At 46.2% G+C, this 20,651-nt stretch overlaps 1 protein-coding gene across 4 annotated transcripts in view; it reads left to right on the forward strand.

Moving 5' to 3' along the window:
* Window positions 1-13,043, forward strand: part of GAPVD1 (GTPase activating protein and VPS9 domains 1) — a 72,765-nt gene extending 59,722 nt beyond the window's left edge. For all 4 annotated transcript variants that reach the window (XM_043469554.1, XM_043469557.1, XM_043469556.1 and 1 more), the window contains 6 exons: window positions 254-413; window positions 2,115-2,302; window positions 2,809-3,022; window positions 4,977-5,049; window positions 6,226-6,423; window positions 7,742-13,043. In XM_043469554.1, coding sequence (XP_043325489.1) covers window positions 254-413; window positions 2,115-2,302; window positions 2,809-3,022; window positions 4,977-5,049; window positions 6,226-6,423; window positions 7,742-7,882 — 974 coding nt within the window. In that variant the 3' untranslated portion in view covers window positions 7,883-13,043. The remainder of the gene's footprint in view (window positions 1-253; window positions 414-2,114; window positions 2,303-2,808; window positions 3,023-4,976; window positions 5,050-6,225; window positions 6,424-7,741) is intronic.
* The last annotated feature ends 7,608 nt before the right edge of the window (window positions 13,044-20,651 follow it).

Raw genomic sequence — 20,651 nt, forward strand, 5'->3', positions numbered from 1 at the left:
GAAACTGCCAGTATTCAACTGTATTTAAACTATACAGCAGTTCCATCCTGTTCAACTTAACACAGTTATATTAGCATCAGTTAAGGGCACCTGGATTACTGATGGTTTGTGAAAATGTTCTCTGATTGGTTCTGCTTAGTTTTACCGATACAGTCGTAACTGACATCCCACAGGCCTGAGGGATGACCTTCAGCTTATATAAAGACCCTGGAACTTCTCAACAGTAACAGAATTCTGATGTTTTTTTATTTAGACAATGAAATTGTCTGCTTCTTAAAAGTGCAAATAGCTGAAGCAATTAACTTACAAGATAAGAACTTAATGGCTCAGCTTCAGGAAACAATGCGTTGTGTATGCCGCTTTGATAACCGGACCTGTAGGAAGCTGCTGGCTTCTATCGCCGAGGACTACAGGTAACATCCCCAGCCTGTTTCACTTGTACACCTGTTTTCAGCTGCAAGTATTTTCTTCTCAGCCCTTATTTCAGAAATGAATCTAGGCTCACTACAAAGTGCTGGGCTTTCCTGGATGTAGATTTCCAAGCAACATGTTATATATATATATATCCAACATACATATATCCAATATATGTGGATATTTAGTCTGGAAGTGTAGTTGTAAGTGAGCAGCTCTTACTAGGGCTTTCCTGATAGCTCAGTTGGTAAAGAATCTGCCTGCAACACAGGAGACCTCAGTTCGATTCCTGGGTTGGGAAGATCCGCTGGAGAAGGGATAGGCTACCCACTCCAGTATTCTTGGGTTTCCCTTGTGGCTCAGCTGGTAAAGAATCTGCCTGCAGTGCAATTTGATCCCTGGGTTGGGAAGATCATTGGAGAAGGGAAAGGCTACCCACTCCGGTATTCTGGCCTGGAGAATTCCATGGACTGTATAGTCCATGGGATCGCAAAGAGTTGGACACGACTGAGCACCTTTTACTCACTCACTCAGATCTTACTAACAGAGTACAGTTGACTTCAGCTTTGCCCAAAAGCATCTTTTGGGTGGAGGTGGGGCCAGAATAACTAGGATGTCATTTCCCTCTTTTAGTGGTGATAGAAAAGACTGCTTCCCTGGACCAGGGAGTCCCAGGAATTGTTACCGTCTGCCTGTTGCCTGTTGTTGCTGACATTTAAGTTGAGAAGCTTAGGAAGTAAAGAGGCTTAGGGAATGTGTGATCTAATGGTTGTTGCATTTAGAATATAAGCAGATAATTAGTGGTATATTTAATGATCTGACGGTATATAAACCTGTATTTTGTTGTTATTTTAGTCTTGTAGCAATCAACTTCCTCTTAAGTACGGGGTTCTACCAGCATGGAGACTGTGCTCCAACACAGAACAGACCAGCAATGTGAAGGGAATTGGTAGTGTTTAGGGAGTTAGGGAGCTGAGTGTTCAGACCAGTAGATGATATTCTTCACACACATGCAGAACGGTTCTGTTTCTTTCTTTCTTATTTTTTTTTTAATTGAAGTGTAGTTGATTTACAATGTTAAATTAGTTTCAGGTGTACAACTTAGTAATTCTCCCTTCTTAAAAAATATACTCCAATCAAAGTTGTTATAAAATGTTGGTTCTATTCTCTGTAGTGTACATTGTATCCTTGCATCTGGTTCTGGATTTTTTTCTGCTGTCTTCTTTTTTTTTAGTTTTTGGCTGCAGTGGGTCTCCATTGCTGCGTGAGGGCTTTCTCTGACTGTGGTGCACGGGCTTCTCATTGCGGTGGCTTCTCTTGTTGCAGAGCACAGGCTCTAGGGTGTGCGGGCTTCAGGAGTTGCAGCACGTGGGCTCTAGCACTCACTCAGTAGCTGTGGCACGCAGGCTTAGTTGTCCCTCAGCATGTGAAATCTTCTCGGATCAGGGATCGAACCCGTGTTTTCCTGCTTTGGCAGGCGGACTTGCAACTACTGGACCACCAGGGAAGTCCTGATTCTATTTCTTGACCTGGCAACATAATCATTTCTCAGGATGGTTGTCTGCAGCCCAACAGGCTCATTTGTAAAACCAGAGTCTTTGAGGTAGTTTCTTCCTTTGGAGAAAAATCAGGACTCTTCGTCTGCAAAAAAAGTGTGCACTGTGTATGTCTGGTGTCCTGCAGAGCGTCTTTCCTTTTAGGAAGAGGGCCCCCTACATTGCTTACCTCACTCGCTGTCGACAAGGACTGCAGACCACGCAGGCTCACCTGGAAAGGCTACTGCAGAGGGTTCTGCGGGACAAAGAGGTGGCCAATCGATACTTCACCACCGTCTGTGTGAGGTTGCTGCTTGAGAGCAAAGAGAAGAAGATCAGGGAATTCATTCAAGGTAACCAGAGACCCTTCGGTGAAGCTGTATGTCAGCAGGAAAATTTGGGAAGTTTTCTCTTGCTGCTTTTTAAGTACCTACCTGTCTAAGAGCAGTTCCTTAAATTCCCAGTTATTTCTTAGTAATTAAACCTTGATGTTCAACCAATAAATGTAGTGTTTATCCTGGTTGAATATCTATAGTTTATTAAAAAGTTGGAAAAATTAAAGTTTTGGATGCATCCAGTTTTTCTTTTTTTTTTTTTAAACAAAGCGTATCATTTTGTAACAAACCTCTTGTTCTTAAACTTCTACACGTGTCTTACCTTTCTTCTGTTTTTAATGATTTGGATGTATTTTCTCCCCAAATGAAACCGTGCCCAGATATTTCGGGCTTTGAGAGCATAGTAGCTGCACAGCTAGTGGATTATGATTCTAATAGTTTTCTGTTTTTAACTCCTTTCTAATAATTTCCAATTTAAAATCGTTCAAATACTCCATTTCAAAATGTGTTATTTTGCATTGGAGACTTTCAGAAACTCACAGCCGCTGATGATAAAACCGCCCAGGTGGAAGATTTTCTGCAGTTCCTGTACGGCGCAATGGCCCAGGACGTCATATGGCAGAACGCGAGCGAGGAACAGCTTCAGGACGCTCAGCTGGCCATCGAGCGAAGTGTGATGAACCGGATCTTCAAACTTGCCTTCTACCCGAATCAGGACGGGGACATACTCCGTGACCAGTGAGTGCTCCTGTCTGTGATGGACTAAGGAGGACTATCCCAGCCAGCCCCCGTAGTTTAGACAAGCTGTTTGTGAGACCTAATATCTGAGTAGTAAAGGAAAAGATAGGTCCTTTTCTCACCTCTCAGAGTTACCAGACCGCACAGAAGGAAAGTGCTCTGTTCTCAGAGATGCGCAGAATCGGGCTGGAGGGTCGTGTACACTGGTCTGGCCGTTGTGGAAGGCACTGCTGCAGCTATTCTTCGCTTCTTTCTTCTACCTACCCTTACCCTTCAGATCAGGACTCAGACCTCACTTCCTTGGGGGAAACCCTTCCTAGCCTGTCTATCTGGGTGAGCTGCCCTGGCAGCGCTGCCTCAGGCCTGGGTACCTTTCTTTAGCACATGCCACCGTTGCAGTTTTACACTGGAGTCGTGGTTTCTCAAGCTGGCACAGCTGACATTTCGAGTCAGATGATTCTTTAATGTGGGGGGCTGCCCTGTGCCTTGCGGGACTTGTAGGTCATGGCTGGCCCTGGCTGGTGGTACCCACCAGCTGTGAGAACCACACTGTCTCCAGACACTGCCAAGTGCCCGCCCCTTGGGGGCAGAACCACCCCCTGTTCCGGATCACTGGCTTGTGTGATTGTTTGATGAACGCCCCTGTCCTCCACTGGATGGTTCCTTCCGTGAGTGCAGGAACACAACGCTTCATTCATCTCTCCATCAGGGCATCAAGCACAGTCTGTGACTTCTGATATGTACTTTTTATTTATTGGGAATGATATGTGTTTGAATATCAAAATACCAAGAAGTGTATGGCATATGAATTAAATCTCAAGAAAACCTACTTTTCAAAACAATCCTAAAAATATTCATCTTGAAAAAAAATATCTAGAAGGGTAACAGTGGTTATTTGGGGGTAGTGAGACTCAGCATTTTAATTTTCTCCTCTTCTGCATTTTCTTGACCCCTGGTTTATGACCTGCCCCCACGTGTGTTGCTCAGTGGCCGCCATGTACCCCCAGCAGTGACGGTGGCTCACTGTGCCAGCGACCCTGAGGGGCCATGTAATCGGGCCTCAGGGTGGGACACTGGTGGTTTCTGTAAGATTTTTTTTTTTCCATGGAAATTTTAAGATATCTCATGTATGTTTGAGAGAGCCCACTTTCCTGTGATGGGTTAGGATCATTCCCACCTGCCTCTCTCACTTGTTCCTAGTCTCAGGGGCTTTTTACCACCACCACCACCACCCCCCCCGCAAGTTTCTGTACGCAGTTTGCCAACTGGGTTCTGTTTTCTCTCCAGAGCCCAGTTTTTGACTTCCAGGGTAAGATGAGGAATGGGGACATTCAAACCACTTGCTGCGGAGAGCACCTTTGAAGCCGACTATGCCTCTCTCTCCTCTCTGTCATCTTTGCAGGTTTATAGAGAGTTAGCACTGTGTTCTGGAAAGAAAACTCAAAGGCAGGAAAACTGGGTTTAGCCTCTGCTGCTAACCACTGTGTGATCTTAGGGAAATCCTTCACCTTTTTAGGCCTAATTATTGTCATCTCTGAAATGAGAGGTGAGCGTCCTCAGCGTCCCTTCGCCGTCAAAGCATCTGTGATCTCCAGTTTCTGGTCTTTGACCCCTCCACTTCTTGGGCTATTCACCAGTTAGTTTGTCCAGGTAGCTTGGAGGCTAAGGGCTCCCCTCCCCTCTCCCGTGGATGCTTCCCTGGTCCAGAGTTCCCACTCTTCTGCCTGCATCCCGTTGGTTCACTGAGCCTTTCTAAACAGATCCTAAATATGAGAGTCCTTTTTACCAAGACAGAATACTTATAGCTAAGAAAGAGTCTCAACTGTAATGGTAATCTGTATCTAGAAGTAAGTCTAAAATGGTTTAAATGTGTTTTGAGAAAACCGATTATGACTACCTGTGTACCTTCTTTTCTGAATTATATATTTACGTATGTGTTTTGGGGCGTTTTCAGGGTTCTTCATGAACATATTCAGAGATTGTCTAAAGTAGTGACTGCAAATCACAGAGCTCTTCAGATACCAGAGGTAATACAGTTTATACAGTATGGGTGGTATTATTCAATTAAAGGTGGCTTGGTGTACTATGTACATGTTACCAGTTTTTCAGGGAAGCAGAATATATAGTAAGTTACAAAAAACCACTTGCCCTGGATGTCTCGTTTAAATTCTCAAAGTTCTTTCTGTGGATTAAAATTCCCTAGCCTGAGACGGGACCTTAGTAGTGAGAGGTGAGTGGAGGGAGGGCCAACCTGGGGGAGCCCCTGCCCTGACACCATCCCCTTTAGGCAGGGCTTCCTGCCTGTAGCTTACTCCTCCTACGGCAGCCATGCTCTCCACTGATGCTTTTATAAAGTCATATAGAGCCTCGGAGTCCTAACCACTCAACAGCCAGTGTTCTTCCCAGAACATTCTGCAGGAATGTCCCACATGAAGGGATCTGATGGAACTTCAAAGAAAGTGTGAAAACTTCTGTCCAGGAGTGGGAACTAAATCTGAATGTGACCTCAGAATTACCTTTTAGTTCCTGAAACTAACATTTTTACCTGTCTTACACCTCTTACAAAATCAGAAAACAGGAAAGTTTTAGGTATATGAGTTTTCTGGTTGTTTCATTAGAATCTGGATATTAATTGGCATAAAATTTTTAATTGTCCTTGATTTCTAGAGCTGCTGCAACACAGGTACATACTAATTTTTAAGATATGTTAAAAGTAGCTTGTCTGTGCTTTTGGAATCAGCTGTGATACATAGATAAGCCCCATTCTAGTTCTTTAAGAAAGATAATTGTTTGAAATTTTATGGATTCTAGGTTCTATGTTATCATATGCCTCTATTACTATATATGTGGGTGGGTTTGTTTGTTTTTCCTTTGGGGCCGCATCACGCAGCTTGGGGATCTTAGTTCCCCAGTGACTGGGGATGGAGCCTGGGCCCCTGGCAGTGAGAGCTCAGAGTCCTAACCACTCAAAGGCCAGGGAATTCCCCTGGGTGGTTTTATTTTAAAATGCAAAGCAAATAATTTAAAAGCTTAAAAGTTAGGCTTCAATCCTGAAGTGGGAGGACGGGGAGGAATTGCAATTTGGTTTTTCTGAAAAAAGGAAAAGGCAGCGGCTTCACCCATCCGCCTCCTGACGTGAAGGTTGCTCTGGTCACTGCCTTCCCTCCAAGACCCGCATGACGTCTGTTTGTGGTCTCACTTAGGTTTATCTTAAGGAGGCACCGTGGCCCTCGGCACAGTCAGAAATCAGGACAATAAGTGCTTACAAGACGCCCCGGGACAAAGTGCAGTGCATCCTGAGAATGTGCTCCACGATCATGAACCTCCTGAGCCTGGCCAACGAGGACTCCGTCCCAGGGGCAGATGACTTCGTCCCTGTGCTGGTGTTTGTGTTGATCAAGGTGGGTCCCTGCTACCACCCGTGAGAAGAGTTTCTTTGGCGTCCTGAGTCGGAGGGGTGTGCAGAGAGTCTCCAGGTGTTGCAGACTTTGACTCTTTTACAAGTTTCCAGCTCTGTGATACTCAGGAAGAAAGTAGCTAACGTCAAGTTATGTTCTGTCCAGAAGTTAGGGTTTTCCAAAGAAAGGAAGAGCTAGATTCCTAGATAAACATTTTCAGCTTTTTAAAGCAGTGCCTGAAGGTCTTGCTTGGAGCTCAGCAGGTAAGTACTGAATGAATGAATGAGGGCAGGTTCTCTGGTCATGATGTTTTTACCATCTTCTTTCATGTTGAATTCTTTATAGTGGTTATCACATAAACTACTACATTTTCCTGTCATCTTTCTCTTCTTTTGACCTCATGTTTTATAATTGTACCACATTGTTTTTAAAATTACTCTCTTTTAAAAACAATGACACCTCTTGTCCTTTTTTGACTTTAAAGTGTCACCATTTAAATGGTTTATTTTGAACATTTTGGTTTGGAGGTGGGGACCCTACAGTTTGGGTGCACAACAGCCACCCAATAACTGCCTCACTCATGAGTTCCAGTCAGCTCAGCCTGCTGGTGATGTCTACAGTGTATTTGACATACAGCTTACTAATTCTTAATGTTGTGGTATTTCTGCAACCTGAACTCTTAGCTCAGAGTCAGAACCCTGACTCTGAATCAAGTGTGCGATCAGCCTTCTTCCCTCCTATTGCCCACTGCTCGTCTCTCTTCCACAGGTGATGTGTTTAGTCTCTACGCAGAGCCAGTCTAGGCCCCTTTTCAGGAACAGGTCTTAGCTTGTCCTCCTGATTTAACACACCTGAACCTGGAGGTGAACGAGCAGGAGTTTTTCTGTGCTACCTCCTGCAGCAGAGAGCCTACTCTTTTTTTTAGTTTTTTTTTTCTTTCTTGGCTGGTTCTACCCATACTTACTAAACAGATACAACTCAATTTGTCTGCAGCATTTCCTTCCTTATGTAACATTCTGGAATCCTGGGATGTTGAGTAAAGCCACTGGGATTATTTCAGCCTCTCTAAGGACCAGTGAGGTCAAGTGCTTTGTTAGGCTAGAAAGCTCTAGATAGTTGAGCTAGGATTAGAACCTGAGTCTTCTTTCCAATACACTATTGCTCCTCACTGTAACTCAGGTTTACGAATTAGTTCCAAAAAGGATTTGGGGGATTATTTTCAAAAGGACTTGTATCTCTTTTTCACAGAAAAACATTTGAGAGATGTTACTGTAAATGATTTTTGCAGCTGAGTAACTGGCTTTATTTCTCACTTCTCTAGGCAAACCCGCCCTGTTTGCTGTCCACCGTTCAGTACATCAGTGGCTTTTATGCCAGTTGTCTGTCTGGAGAGGAGTCCTATTGGTGGATGCAGTTCACAGCAGCCGTGGAATTCATTAAGACCATCGATGACCGGAAGTGACCGAGACAGAGGCCCACCGAGGCAGCAGACTGTTAGCAGGGCAAACAGATCTTAGAAAATGTACCAGCTGCTTTGAAGGCTGAAGATTGTTTTTGTATAATACTGTACAGTGTTCAGACCTTTTAAAACAGATCTTTACTAAACAGATTAATGAGCTAACAAGCAGGTTCTCTTTTCTTTGGGTTCTTTTCCTTTCTGAGTTGCATATTTCATTAATTTCTTGTCCCCACAAAGAGAATAGTACTGCAAAAAGGGACCACATTTTTCAGGTATTTTGAAATACAAAAAAAAAAAAAAAAAACCGCAAAACAAAATCTCCTAGAAAATTCCTAGATCTCTGTTTATGGATACTCATTCATTCTTTTCATTAAAAAAGAAAAAGAAGAGTACACCTCTTTTAAGATGCTGTCTAATCTTGGATGCATCTAACAGAAGGAAAATACCAGTTGCACTGGGGATTATAATAGTGGTGACATTAGTGGCATTATCTATAAATACACTCACCTAAATTGAAAAGCTAAGAAGGAAATGTAAATATGATATATATTTATATTTGATGTAATATGGACATCTTCAGATTCTAATAAACAAGGAATATTGCTGATAGTAGGTTGTCATGTACCCTCTTGTGAAATGGTTTCCTTGACAACATTTAAGCTGAGCTTAAAAGCAAAAGGCAAACAAATACACAGAAGTATTTATTAAAGTGTAACACAGTTTATTGAACTTTCTAAGTATGGAATTTGATGCACAGGGCTGCCTTTGATGAGGGGTATAGAACTCATTGAATATATCACTTAGACTTTCTCACCCTGGACGTCTTTGAGCCTGCAGTAGGAGATAGACTGTTTGTTTTAATCATCATATGTGACATACAAAAGGAACAGTAGATATCTAATCCATCCTTGTGGTACTTCTCATCTGAAATGCTAAATACAGTGTAGAAACCCCAGCCAGAACTCCTTACAAACCTTTAACTGTAATATATTTTTGATGATGATTCACATTGAATGCACAGACCAGGAATTCAGTGAATGTCATTTTTTTTAAAAACTAATTTGTATTGTCTGCTTTAGTGATACAGGTTTTACTAGTGATGAACTATTTTAATCAACCACACTATTCTTACGGGGAAAAATCTATTTTGGCAGTTTTCTGTGCCTTGTTTCCCTCTTCTGAACAAAAGTATGTGTTTCTGAATTTTGGTTTGATCGTGTGTTGCTAATTAATCAGGAATGGGTTTTGGTGTCTGAGAAACAGGCCAAGGAGGCCCACCAAAGCAAGCACAAGTCTTACACATAGGCCATGACTGACTGGTTTTGCTCTGTATGTTTCCTAAACGTGTCTAACTTCTTTTATGAAACTTGGTCCCCTCCTCTGAGTCTCTTGTTGCTGGCAGCCTTTCCAGGCACGTTTAAGGGAACTGTGACCAACAGCCTTGAGCAGATAAGGACAGAGGCTGTCTTCTCCCTCTCTCCAGGAACTCTGCTCCACTGTGCCTAAAGAAGCTGGGTTTTCTTTCTGCCTCGACATCTTCTCATTCCTTTACTCTAAAATACTGAGATAAGTTGCAGAGGATTGTGAGATGTGGTTTCTGCCTTTTAGGGGCAGATCAAAACTAAAGTAGTACTGAAAAATGTCCTCTTGAACTTTAGATCAGGAATTCTATGTACAGTCATGCTTCATGGACTGTAACGGCCAAGCTCGTTTAGGTCTTAGCAGTCAGATGCCATCATGGATACTTTACAAGACAAACAAACTGTCTTAACATGATTTCTAAGGCTGAGGGGGGAGTTCAGCATTTGATTCAATAAATGTTAAGTCAACAGAAGACTTGGAATAGTTGAAATCTATTGTTTGGGGATTTAACTCATAAGCCAATGTGATTTTTCACCCCCATGATGGTTACTAACTCTATTCCATGTTGTTACTATGGAAATAAATATGAAGATGTGGACACTGCATGGGGCTCTTTTCTGTGGAGGAGAAGGTGGTGAGTTTGTATCTCCTGGAGGCAGGAGGGTAGGGCTTTGCAGGGCTTGAGACAGTTGTGAGAGGAGGACCTCAGAGATTTGGCATCACAGTTACATCCGAGATGGAGCCGGGTGCTTGTGTCTTGACTCAGGTGCCGGCAGAGAAGCGCAAGCCCAGCTGTTTAAGGTTAAGCTGTTTTCTTCTGGAAGCCCATCAGGAGTAAGGACTTCAGCGTTAATGTCACTGGTAGTTTTGTAACAGTGTTTAGTACAGTGTTGAGTTCTGAGTTTAGGAATTGGTAACTGTCTGCATGGGCTTCCCAGGTGGCTCAGCAGTGAAGCATCTGCCTGCCAATGCAGGAGACTCAGGTTGGATCTCTGGGTCAGGAGAAGGGCATGGCAACCCGCTCCAGTATTCTTGCGGGGGAAATCCATGGACAGAGGAGCCCGACCGGCTACAGTCCGTTGGGACTGTAGAGTCAGACACAATTCAGTGACCAAACAACTGTGTGTGTGGCAGCGGTGGGTGTGAGATAGGGAGTAATCTGATTTTACTCCTTCAGGAAGGGAATAGTTGTCCTTCAGCTGTTTCTTACCACACTTCTTCCCAGTACATAGGTTATATGAAGGATTGTGCAAAAATATAAAATCACACATAGGAAACCTTTGGTAGCCACCGATTATAATGTGGAATTTACAAAGATAATGAATGTTAAGTGTTCACTAAAATTCTGTGGAATTATCTAAAGAAAAAATCAGTTCATATTTTGTATTAATACCCTGCTTTTAGAGACAGTTAATAGAATTACAGATTAAAGATTGTCTTTTATTTGTAAATTTATTATTTTTTAAATCTAGTGCACATTTTGTTTTCTTTCTCTACGTCAAATCTCAGCCACAGTTAACTGATGTCTCCTGCTTTTTCTTTTTAAAAAGCTGCTTTTATAAAGCCTGTTTTATACAGATATGAAATCACTGTAAGAGGGTTAGGCTTTGTGAAGGATGGAAAATAGATGTGGATGAGATGCATGGGTTTTTCTTTCCCTGTTGTGTCCTGGAAGCCTTTGTTTAATGTCGACTTTCAACCTACATGTTCCTGAGGTACGTAAGTGAGAGAACTAAAACCCATCCCAGGCAATGGCGCGGTCTAGTTTTGGCCACAGGAAGCTGTAGCTGACTGTGCATGCCGGTCGGCACTGTTTCCCCATTGCCTGCTGTGGGAATTCCATGGCCAAGTGAAGATCAACATCGTGAAGATTTAACAGTTCCTGTGTCTGATGAGATTGGGTGTGAAAAAGGAAAGTAGGAACACACTTGCTCAGAATTGTTAGTGGATTGTGTTGAAGTGATAGAATCGTTAGTGGACTCAACGTCCTCTGTTGATGTGTGTCCTAGACTTTCCCTTCCCTTTCTATTCCTGCTTTATTTTGTAAGGAAAAGTCTGCCCTGTTTAGTTCTTAGTAAGTTTGTTCTATATGTAATTGCTGTACTTCGGGGGGAAAGTCAGAAAAGATCTTCTTGAAGCTCAAGGAATTTTTGGTTGAGTACATGAACAGTGATGAGATATTTGAGATACTTTGCCAAAATGCTTGAGAATTGCCAGATTAATAATCATATATTTTAGAATGTAGGTTACCCAAGGAGTAGGGTGACCAGGAATAGCTTTATTACTCTTGAGAATACTTGGAGAAAGGAAGATATGCTTTGCTTCAGTGTCAAGGTTGGTGTGGTTGAGCTGTGGCATCACCACAAAGCTGCATGTCCCACAGGCCTGTGCTCATCGAAGGTTAAATACCCGGGAGAGAAAGTCCTCTACACCTGGTTCGTGGCAGACAGTGTGGGCAGGAGCCACACGCCTTAAGAATTCATTTCTGCTGAGTTGATGTTCTGTCTTGTCTACTGTATTCTTGTATTTCACCTGTATGAAACAGCTTTGTACTGCCTCTCCTCTTGAAACTGATAAAAACCTATGAGCCTCAGTGAATGAGCTTGCACCATCTTGTATATGTACAAGAAACCCATCCTGTCTCCTAATGTGATTACTCATGTACAATATCATTGTGTAAAATTGATTAAAAAGGGAGAGCAGTTGAATTCATTGGGTTTTATGTTTCCATCATCTCTTTTGTATTCGGAAGCATTTCTGAAAATTTCTCTGACTTCTCAGATATGACTAAGGTTCTCCATGAATTCACACTCGTCTTTTTCATCTGAACATCTAAGGGTATTTGTTAGCTGCACTACAGGAAGGAATTGGAATCATCCAGCAGTTGGTAATGAGATGGTGCACATTTGCTCCTTTAACACGGTTCCCGTCTGAACCCTGTGTTTGGTTAGCTATTCATCAGCCTCAGTTCTGAGCGCAGAAGTCCTAATCATGGTATTCACAGGAGCCTTGATTAATCTTCTCAGTCGAGGGGAGTTTCTATTAGCCAAGGAGCCCTTGTTTTTTTTTTTTTTCAAGGAGCCCTTGTTGCAGAGGCCAGCTCGTTCTACTCGTTGTGGAAAAGCACTTTGTTCATATTGATTGCACTTAATTTGGAAGGAAACATTTAAAAACTGGATTAGGTTTCAGTTTTCACTCAGTCTGTTTAGTATTAAAGTTAACGCTATGACTTTCCTAGAACTGAAAATAGAATTCAACTTTTGCCAATTTGGAATTCCCTGTGTCCCCTGGACTCTTGTTATATTTGTGCCTATTCAAGCCTCTCTAAGTAAGTGGCTCTGCGGCTCTTCCCTGAGGATGCAGAGCTAGTGATGGTGTTCAGCTAGGACTCCCTGCAGGGCTGCCTGTAAAATATGTCACGATCCTGGAAAGTGAAATCAGGTCAGAAGCTCGTCTTAGCTGTAAATGTGTCTCTACCTAGAGATTTAAGTATTCGTTGAAGAACTTTCGAGTCAGTCATTTCATTCCAGAAGAATCCTATTCCATCTTCTTAGGGTGCCAAAATGCAGTACGAAGACTTTAGAAAAGAAAAAAAATTTTATCAAAGAGGCAGGAAAATCTGGTTATGAGGATCCAGAAAGCATCTTCCACATTTTGTGCTAAAATGGAAAAAGCTCTCAATTCTTGTCATTGAACCTGTTGTCAACAGTGAACATGAAAACCATGGTAATCTCATTTCTGTTAACTAGGATTTCAGCATATTGCTGGCCCAAATCATTAAATTTTATGCTCCTGTAAAAAAGAGTATCCAGTGTGATTTTTAAACATGGAACATTTTACTTCAGCTCTCCTTAGCCCTACTAGTTTGCAGTTTTGAAAGAACTTTTGTCACCAAAACTGTTGGTTAATATACGTAACTGCTGATGCTTCATATCAGTAATTCCTAGTGAATTTAGTCAAGAGATCTGTCTGATCTAATTCATTCTAACCAAATAAACTACAATCTTTGGGAAAGTGAAAATGTTAGTCACTCAGTCATGTCTGACACTTCGCGACCCCATGAACTGTAGCCCACCAGGCTCCTCTGTCCATGGAATTCTCTAGGCAAGAATACTGGAGTGGGTAGCCATGTCCTTATCCAGAGCATCTTCCTGACCCAGGGGTGAAACCCAGGTCTTCTGCATTGCAGGCAGATTCTTCACCGTCTGAACTACCAGGGTAGCCTACAGTCTGTGGGGGTGGCACTCAAAACAGGTCCCTTTTTAAGTGCCCTAGGCAGTTCTGTAAACCATTGTTTTCAGACCTCACTGTTAAGAATCAGCTGGTGCTCTTGCTGATAAACCAGCACGCACAGGGGATGGGACAGGAATCTTTAAACAAGTACTCCAGGTGGCTTATTGCGGAACTTCGAGCAGCACCATGAGTCAGCATTTCACAAAGTATGAGCTGGAGGATCACGTGCACTATCCACCAGGGATGATCAACTGCTGACTCATTATTCCTCACAGGGCACATTGAATCAATTTTGGGGGAAGAACAGGAGGAAAAATCTGCATGCCTAGCAAACTCCCCTTCTGACTCTGATGCTAACTTAAAAATGTGTGATCTGTGAAAGGTATTCAATTCCTAAAGTTTTGGCTCCACCTCCCCAAGGTGGAGCCCCCTTTAAAGGCTACAGGGCCTGGCAGGGACTTCCCTGGTGTTCCAGTGGTTAAGATTCTGCACTTCCCACTCCAGTATTCTTGGGTTTCCTTTGTGGCTCAACTGGTAAACAATCTGCCTGCAATGCAGGAGATGTGGTTAGATCCCTGGGTTGGAAAGATCCCCTGGAGAAGGGAAAGGTTACCTACTTCAGTAGGCCTGGAAAATTCTATGGGCTGTATAGCCCATGGGGTCCCAAAGAGTTGGTTGAACATGACTGAAGGACTTTCACTTTCTTTCTGTTGCAGCTTAAGGGTAGCAGTCTGGGAGTGAGCCAGCCTGGTGGGGTGGGGGAAGACAGAGAGAGGTGGGCACATAAGAAAGTCACACATATATGTATATATGTACATATTTGTATATCCACGTATACAAATCCATGTATACAAAAAAGAAAGTGACAGGAAGGGGAGGCGCTAAGGCCATCCCACCAGCACAGTGTCACAGTGATGTCCCAAAACACCTCCTCCACGGCAAAGCTGGGCCACACCAGTGGGATCATCTAGATCATTCTTGCCACTTCCTGGAAAGCCACGGGTTTCAAGTGGTATGTGGTTGTAATGTCAGGTCCAGGAGCTTGAAAACGGTTCTTAGATCTGCCAGTAATCAAATCTAAGGCCAATGAAAACCTCTTTGAAGGGTTTTTCCAGAGTTGGGCTCTACTACCTCTGTGGTCCTGGACATCCAGGCTTGGTGAATATATATGTATATACGGACTTATACATGGATAGACAAATATGTATATATATGCATATATGTATGTGTATATATGGGGCTTCCCTGGTGGCTCAGTGGTAAAGGACCCACCTGCGGTGCAGGAGCCGCAGAAGATGAGGGTTTGATCTCTGGGTTGGGAAGATCCCCTGGAGGAAGGCACAGCAACCCACTTCAGTAGTCTTGCCTGGAGAAGTGCATGGACAGAGGAGCCTGGCGGGCTACAGTCCATGGGGCCGCAAAGTTGGACGTGACTGAAGAAACTCAGCAGGCAGGCAGGCAGGCATGTGTGTATATACATATGTGCACGTGTGTGTATTTATATGGTCTTGAAATAGTTCTCCTGTGCCAGCATTTAACTGAGCGATGTAGTAGAGTGCAGTGACACTGCGGAGGTTGCCGGCATGGACCATGGGTGTTTGGAAACCCTGATGGAAGAGGCTGCCCACTGAGCTGACTCAAGGAGGGACTTGAGACTCCAGCCAGTGAACACTAGTTTAGTCACCCAGCTTCTTTCTAATCTGGTTTAATGAACTTGAACCAGGACTGATGTATTATGGGTGACTAGGTACAGGTCAGATGATCCTAAAGAAGCACTCTTCCCTGACATCAGCCAGCAGAGCCGAGAGACAGCACTGGCTCTGCGTCGTGACTACCCAGGAATACCCAAATGACCTGTGAGCACAGAAACCACTCCACCAGTTTTTAACTGAAAGCTTCCCTTGTGCACTTAAGTCTGCTGCTGTGGTCATGAAAAATAGTGATACAGTTTCTGAAACTTCCCTTTATACTGTCGACTGGGAAAAAAGCACAGTGTGAGAGTTGTGAGTCCAGTTTTATTTGGGGACTTAACTGAGGAGATGGCTCTCAAACAGCTTTGAGGACCTGCTCTGGAGGGGGAGGTTAGTATATACGTGATTTTGGTAAAGGCGGTGCATGCAGTGAAGCACGCATTTCACTAAAAGGTTGCTGCTAGTCATGAGAAGATGTCTCCGTGAATGATTTTAGTGATTTTCTAGATGTTAGTAGAGGCAATAAATTGGGTTCATGAAATTTTCTCCTGAAAATATCTCTCTGAAGGCCTGTTCTGCCAGTTTTTCCAGACGAAGGAGTGCCTCATTCCTGATCTCCACCCTGAACTCCTTCCACGGGGGTGTTGAAGGTCAGCAGCTGCAGTGGCTGTGACCTAACCCTCCTAAAAGCAGATGGTGAGTGACTTTTTAGTTGTCAGTTCTTTTCTGGATTTGGCTATTTCAATCTTCAGTGCTCTAATCCACCGACCTCTCCTATTCCTCACTGCCCCAATCCCTGGATCACTCATCCCCTGAAGAGTCTCCTGAGGAAACAGCTCTAATGTGCTTTTTTTTTTTTTTTTTAAATCACCTCTGTGATCACAGCTGATGGGTTTCCATGCCTCCCTTCCCCCCTTTCTCCTAGAGTTAGTCAAGTCTGATCAGATTTCTCTTCTGTCCAGAACCTTTCCTATTTTGCTTCCAACCTGCATTTTCATCCTTATGCCTCTGTCCGTTCTTCCCCTCCAGCTCCACTCCTGCCCCTCAAAGTAAATCATGCTTTACCTGCATCACCTACAAATTGGCACTGGCCCTCTGCCTCTGCAAGGATCAGATTATGAACCACTGCAGCTGCTGACCTTCAACACTCCCCTGAAGGGAGTTCAGGGTGGAGATCAGGAGGAATGAGGTCCTCTGAGCTCTAGGAAAAACTGGCAGAATGGGTCTTCAGACAGATAATTTCAGGAGATGATTTTTTGAGCCCAATTCTTGCATCTCCTCTCCTTCACGGTGACCTCTGCTCCTTGTGGCTAGCAGAAACGTTCTGCAAAAATTATCTGTGTGATTGCATGTACTCGCCCTGCACAAAATCACACATACTGCCCTCCCCCCATCCCACCCTCTTTGGAGCAGTTTCTCAGAGCCATCTGAAATGCTATCTCTCAAGCTATAGTCCTCATTTGACCCCGAATAAAACAACTCACAACTCTGAGATTGTGCACTTTTTACAGTCAACACCTGCCTCTAAACTTCTGCCTTTGCAGCGCCCTCTGGTTTCAGCGCTCTCCCTAAGCAGTCTCTCCAGCTCTTCTGGGCGCGCGACTCCCCAGATGTCCCCATCCTTCCCTCCCTCTCCTAGGAGCTTCATTCCCCCTACGCTTCTCTACAAAGTAGTGATCTCTCTGGAACCTGAGCTCTCCTTAGGGACTGTCCGATCCCCAGCTGACAGGTGTCCCCAAGTGTCGGGGGCCGGGGAGGAGGGTAGGAAGTCAGACAGTAGCCCCTGGGTGCGGGGATTCCACTCTTTTTTCCTCCCAGATTCAGTCTTTGCAGAGACAGAGGCTCTCTCTCCCCCACATTCACGTGGTCCGGGGCCAAAAGCTCTACTCGTCCTCGGGGAACACACTGCCCTGGACCTGGACCTCTACCTGGGAGACGTAGGTGAGGGCAGGCTCCCGGCAGCCCCTCCCCGCTGCGCGCGCCTATGTCTGAGCCCTCCCACCAGTCACCCTGCTGGGACCTCGCATCCCTGGCGGGAGAGGCCGGATCACCGAGGTGGTCCGTCGAGCTGATGGGGGGTCGGATAAGGAGCTCCGCACCCAGCGAAGTGCCGGCACAGCCGCGCCAAGTCCAGGGCGGGCGGGCGGCGGGCGGGGAGTTTGGGAGGTCAGGCTGGCAGTCCAGGACGCCCGGGGTTCTCCAGCTCCAGCCGGCCTTCGACGGCTCTTCCAGCGCCCGGTGCTGCTCTCGGGGCCCAAGCTGCCTCCGGGGAGCCGAGCGGGGGTGTGTCACCCTTCCTCCCCCACCTTGGCGGTCCAGATCCCGGTGCCAGGTGGCCGCAAGAGTTGGTGTGCGCCCTGCTGGGCCGTCTGGGGGCGCCCCGGGGTCCGAGGACGCGCCGCACTCGCCTATCCGGTGTCTCCTCCGCACCCCCGTGAGGCACGGGGCGGGGATGGAGGGTCTCCGGTGCCCTGCGGAGCGCCGCCCCGCTGCAGCCCCCAATCAGGCCCCACGTGGTCGTCTGTTTGCATCGCCTCCCCATCCTCCTTGTTCCGCAGGCACGGGTTAATCCTACACTGTGAAGGAGTAGGAGTAATTATTATCTCTATTACTTATTGCTTTAGGTGGGGTTTACAAACCGGTGTCCTCTGGGGGCAGCAGTATCGTGTTGGGTAGGAAATCCTGGGATTTGAACCCAGGGCAGCAGGTCCTCCCCCGAGCCGTCCCCCGAGCCGTCCCACAGCTGCGGGGCTGCGGGAGAGGGCTGCGGCGGACCTGTTCGCCGAGTCGACTCTGGACTGGCCGGTTTCGCCCGGGTCCCTGCTTTGCTGTTGCTTGGGCGACATCTTGTGGTCAAGAACGGGTACAGACCCGCGGGGGCAAAGGCTGCGGACCGAAGGCCCCCCTCAGGCTCCTCGGCAGGAGGCCACAGGCTCTCGGACTCAGAAGCCCCAACCAGCCCCCCTTGCACCCACCCTTTTACTGAACTCTTTTCTAGGACAGCTCCAGGCAGACCTCCAAACTCACTTGTGTCCCCTGAGCTAGACACACGAATATATTGGGTTCCTCTGGGCCCACCCCTTATTGGGGGCAAATTAGCATTATATAGCAAGCTAGTGACCAGGGCTTCCCTGGTGGCTCAGAGAGTAAAGAATCTGCCTGCAATGCAGGCGATCCAGGGCTCAGGAAGATTCCCTGGAGAAGGGAATGGCAACCCACTCCAGAATGCTTGCCTGGAGAATTCCATGGACAGAGGAGCCTCACGGGGTCGCAAAGAGTTGGACCCAACTGAGTGACTAGCACACAATGACCAGGTTATTATTCTCATTTTGCAGATTAGGCGGCAGCCCTGAGTAACCACAGCGGGACAGGAGCCCAGCTCTGTCAGGCTCCAGCACGCTGTCAGACATAAGGCTGAGAGCTGCAAGTGTCGTGTACCCCACTGTCCAGGGAGGTGCTGTCAAGGGTGGGAGTATTATTGGCCACAGGAATGCCTTGAGTTCATTTTCTGGTGCTGAGCACAGGGCTGTGTGCTTTGCAGCGTCTCACAGAACCCTCACCTGTGAGCCGGGTAGCATTATGAGCCCCATGTTGCAGATGAGGAATCTGAGGCTTAGGGAGGTAAAGTGGCTCATCTAAAGCCACCCAGAAAATCAATGGCAGAGCCAGGATCTGATCCATGTCTGGAGGATTCCTGAATCCTTATTTTTTAAATATAGTCATCTTTTTAAAAAATATATTTTTATTTATTTGGCTGTGCTGGTTCTTAGTTGGGGCACATGAGATCTTCCATCTTCCTTGTGGCATGAGGATCTTTAGTTAAGGCATGAGGGATCTTTCCCAGTTGTCACAGGTGAGATCTGGGATTTCCAGGTGGCTCAGTGGTAGAGAATCCGACCCACTGAGCACCCACACCAATGCAGGAGACATGGGTTTGATTCTGGGTTGGAAAGATTCCCTGGAGGAGAAAATGGCAACCCGCTCTAGCATTCTTGCCTGGAATATCCCATGGACATGGACAGAGGAATCTGGTGGGCTACAGTCCTGTGGGGTGGCCAAGTTGGACGTGACTGAACACGCACGCACATGTAGGAATTATTTCCCTGACCAGGAATCGAACCTGGGTCCCCTGCATTGGGAGCGTGGAGTCTTAGCCACTGGACCGCCAGAGAAGACCTCTGAGTCCTTATTTTTAGCTACTATGGGACCCTGACTGTTTCTCTGCAACATACCAGCCCCATAGGATGATGGGAGAATCATATCAAGCAGGAGTAGAGAGAGCTTTGCGAACCGTAGAGGACGGGGCCCCTGACGGTGCATTATTATCCCGCTCCTGGTGTGCGGGTCCCCTTGCGCGTGTGAGCCCCTTGAGGGCAGGGCTGGATGCCCATGGCATCCTCAGGGCCCAGCACGGAGCCTGGTACCCAGTGGGCACCAGCAGATGGGATAAAATTTGAGTCTGGGGAGCAGGGAAATGCCCACTTCCGCACCCATCCCCATGTGGCCCAAGTCTACTTCCTAGTGTTCATGGTCGAGGCAAGGATAGTCAGTCTCTACCACCTGATTCACTTCGTTCAGAGGAAGGGGTGACCTTCTCTTCCTCCTTGGTTGCAATAGGCTGGCACCTGGACTCCCACGCGGGGCCCAGAGGGAGAGGGCTTCGTGGCAGGAGATCCCTCGCAGGCCCCGAGAAAGCAGCAGGGCGGGCGGAATATAAATGCGCCTGTGAACGCGGAGGAACAGATGAGAGTGAGCCTCCAGGTGACTGGGTGGAGAGGACCCACCGGGGCAGCCGCCTCCTCTCGGCGCACAGATTGAGCCCATGATGAAGATGAATGGAAACCCCTTTGCTGGAAAATGTGGCGGCAATCAAGACGCTACCTGGGCCGGGGGCCCTCCCACCAGCTCCGCGCAGGGAAATGTTAGGATTCGGAATTTCAGCACCAGCCACATGGTTAGCACGGAAAGCAGGCAAAACTCGTGATAAGCAGCCCCAATTAGAGGATAAATGATACAGAATGCCCGTTAGTTTGGCAGGAATCTGTGGACTCAGCGGCTGCGGGTGGGTATCAGGCGGCCCCTGCAAACAGACGCCAGCTTGCACAAAGAAACGCAGCCCGGCCCAGCCGTGGACCCCTCGACCAGGGGGCGGTCATGCCCAGAAGCCTTTCCTGAGAGCAGCCGTGGGGTTTGAAAGGCTGGTTGAGGGTGTGGAGGTGAGATGATTTTGTGGGTTGTCTAGCACTTGCTGATGGCAACAAATTGAACTTATAGCTTCCAAAATCCCACACGGGGAGGCAGGGCTCATGAGGATCCTGTGTCTTCATCTTTCCAGGCTGAAAAGTCCCCCCCTCTTTTTTCCCTCAATATGTCCACTTCAAAGCAATGTGTGTGATCACTGGGAGACAGGCACCGTGGACCAGGAAGAAAGGTTTGCCGGGAGTATTAATATTGTCGACCAGATTGCAGGGGGCATGTTTAACTCG

This window comes from Cervus canadensis, chromosome 5 (assembly GCF_019320065.1).
Source record: "Cervus canadensis isolate Bull #8, Minnesota chromosome 5, ASM1932006v1, whole genome shotgun sequence".
NCBI lineage: Eukaryota > Metazoa > Chordata > Mammalia > Artiodactyla > Cervidae > Cervus > Cervus canadensis.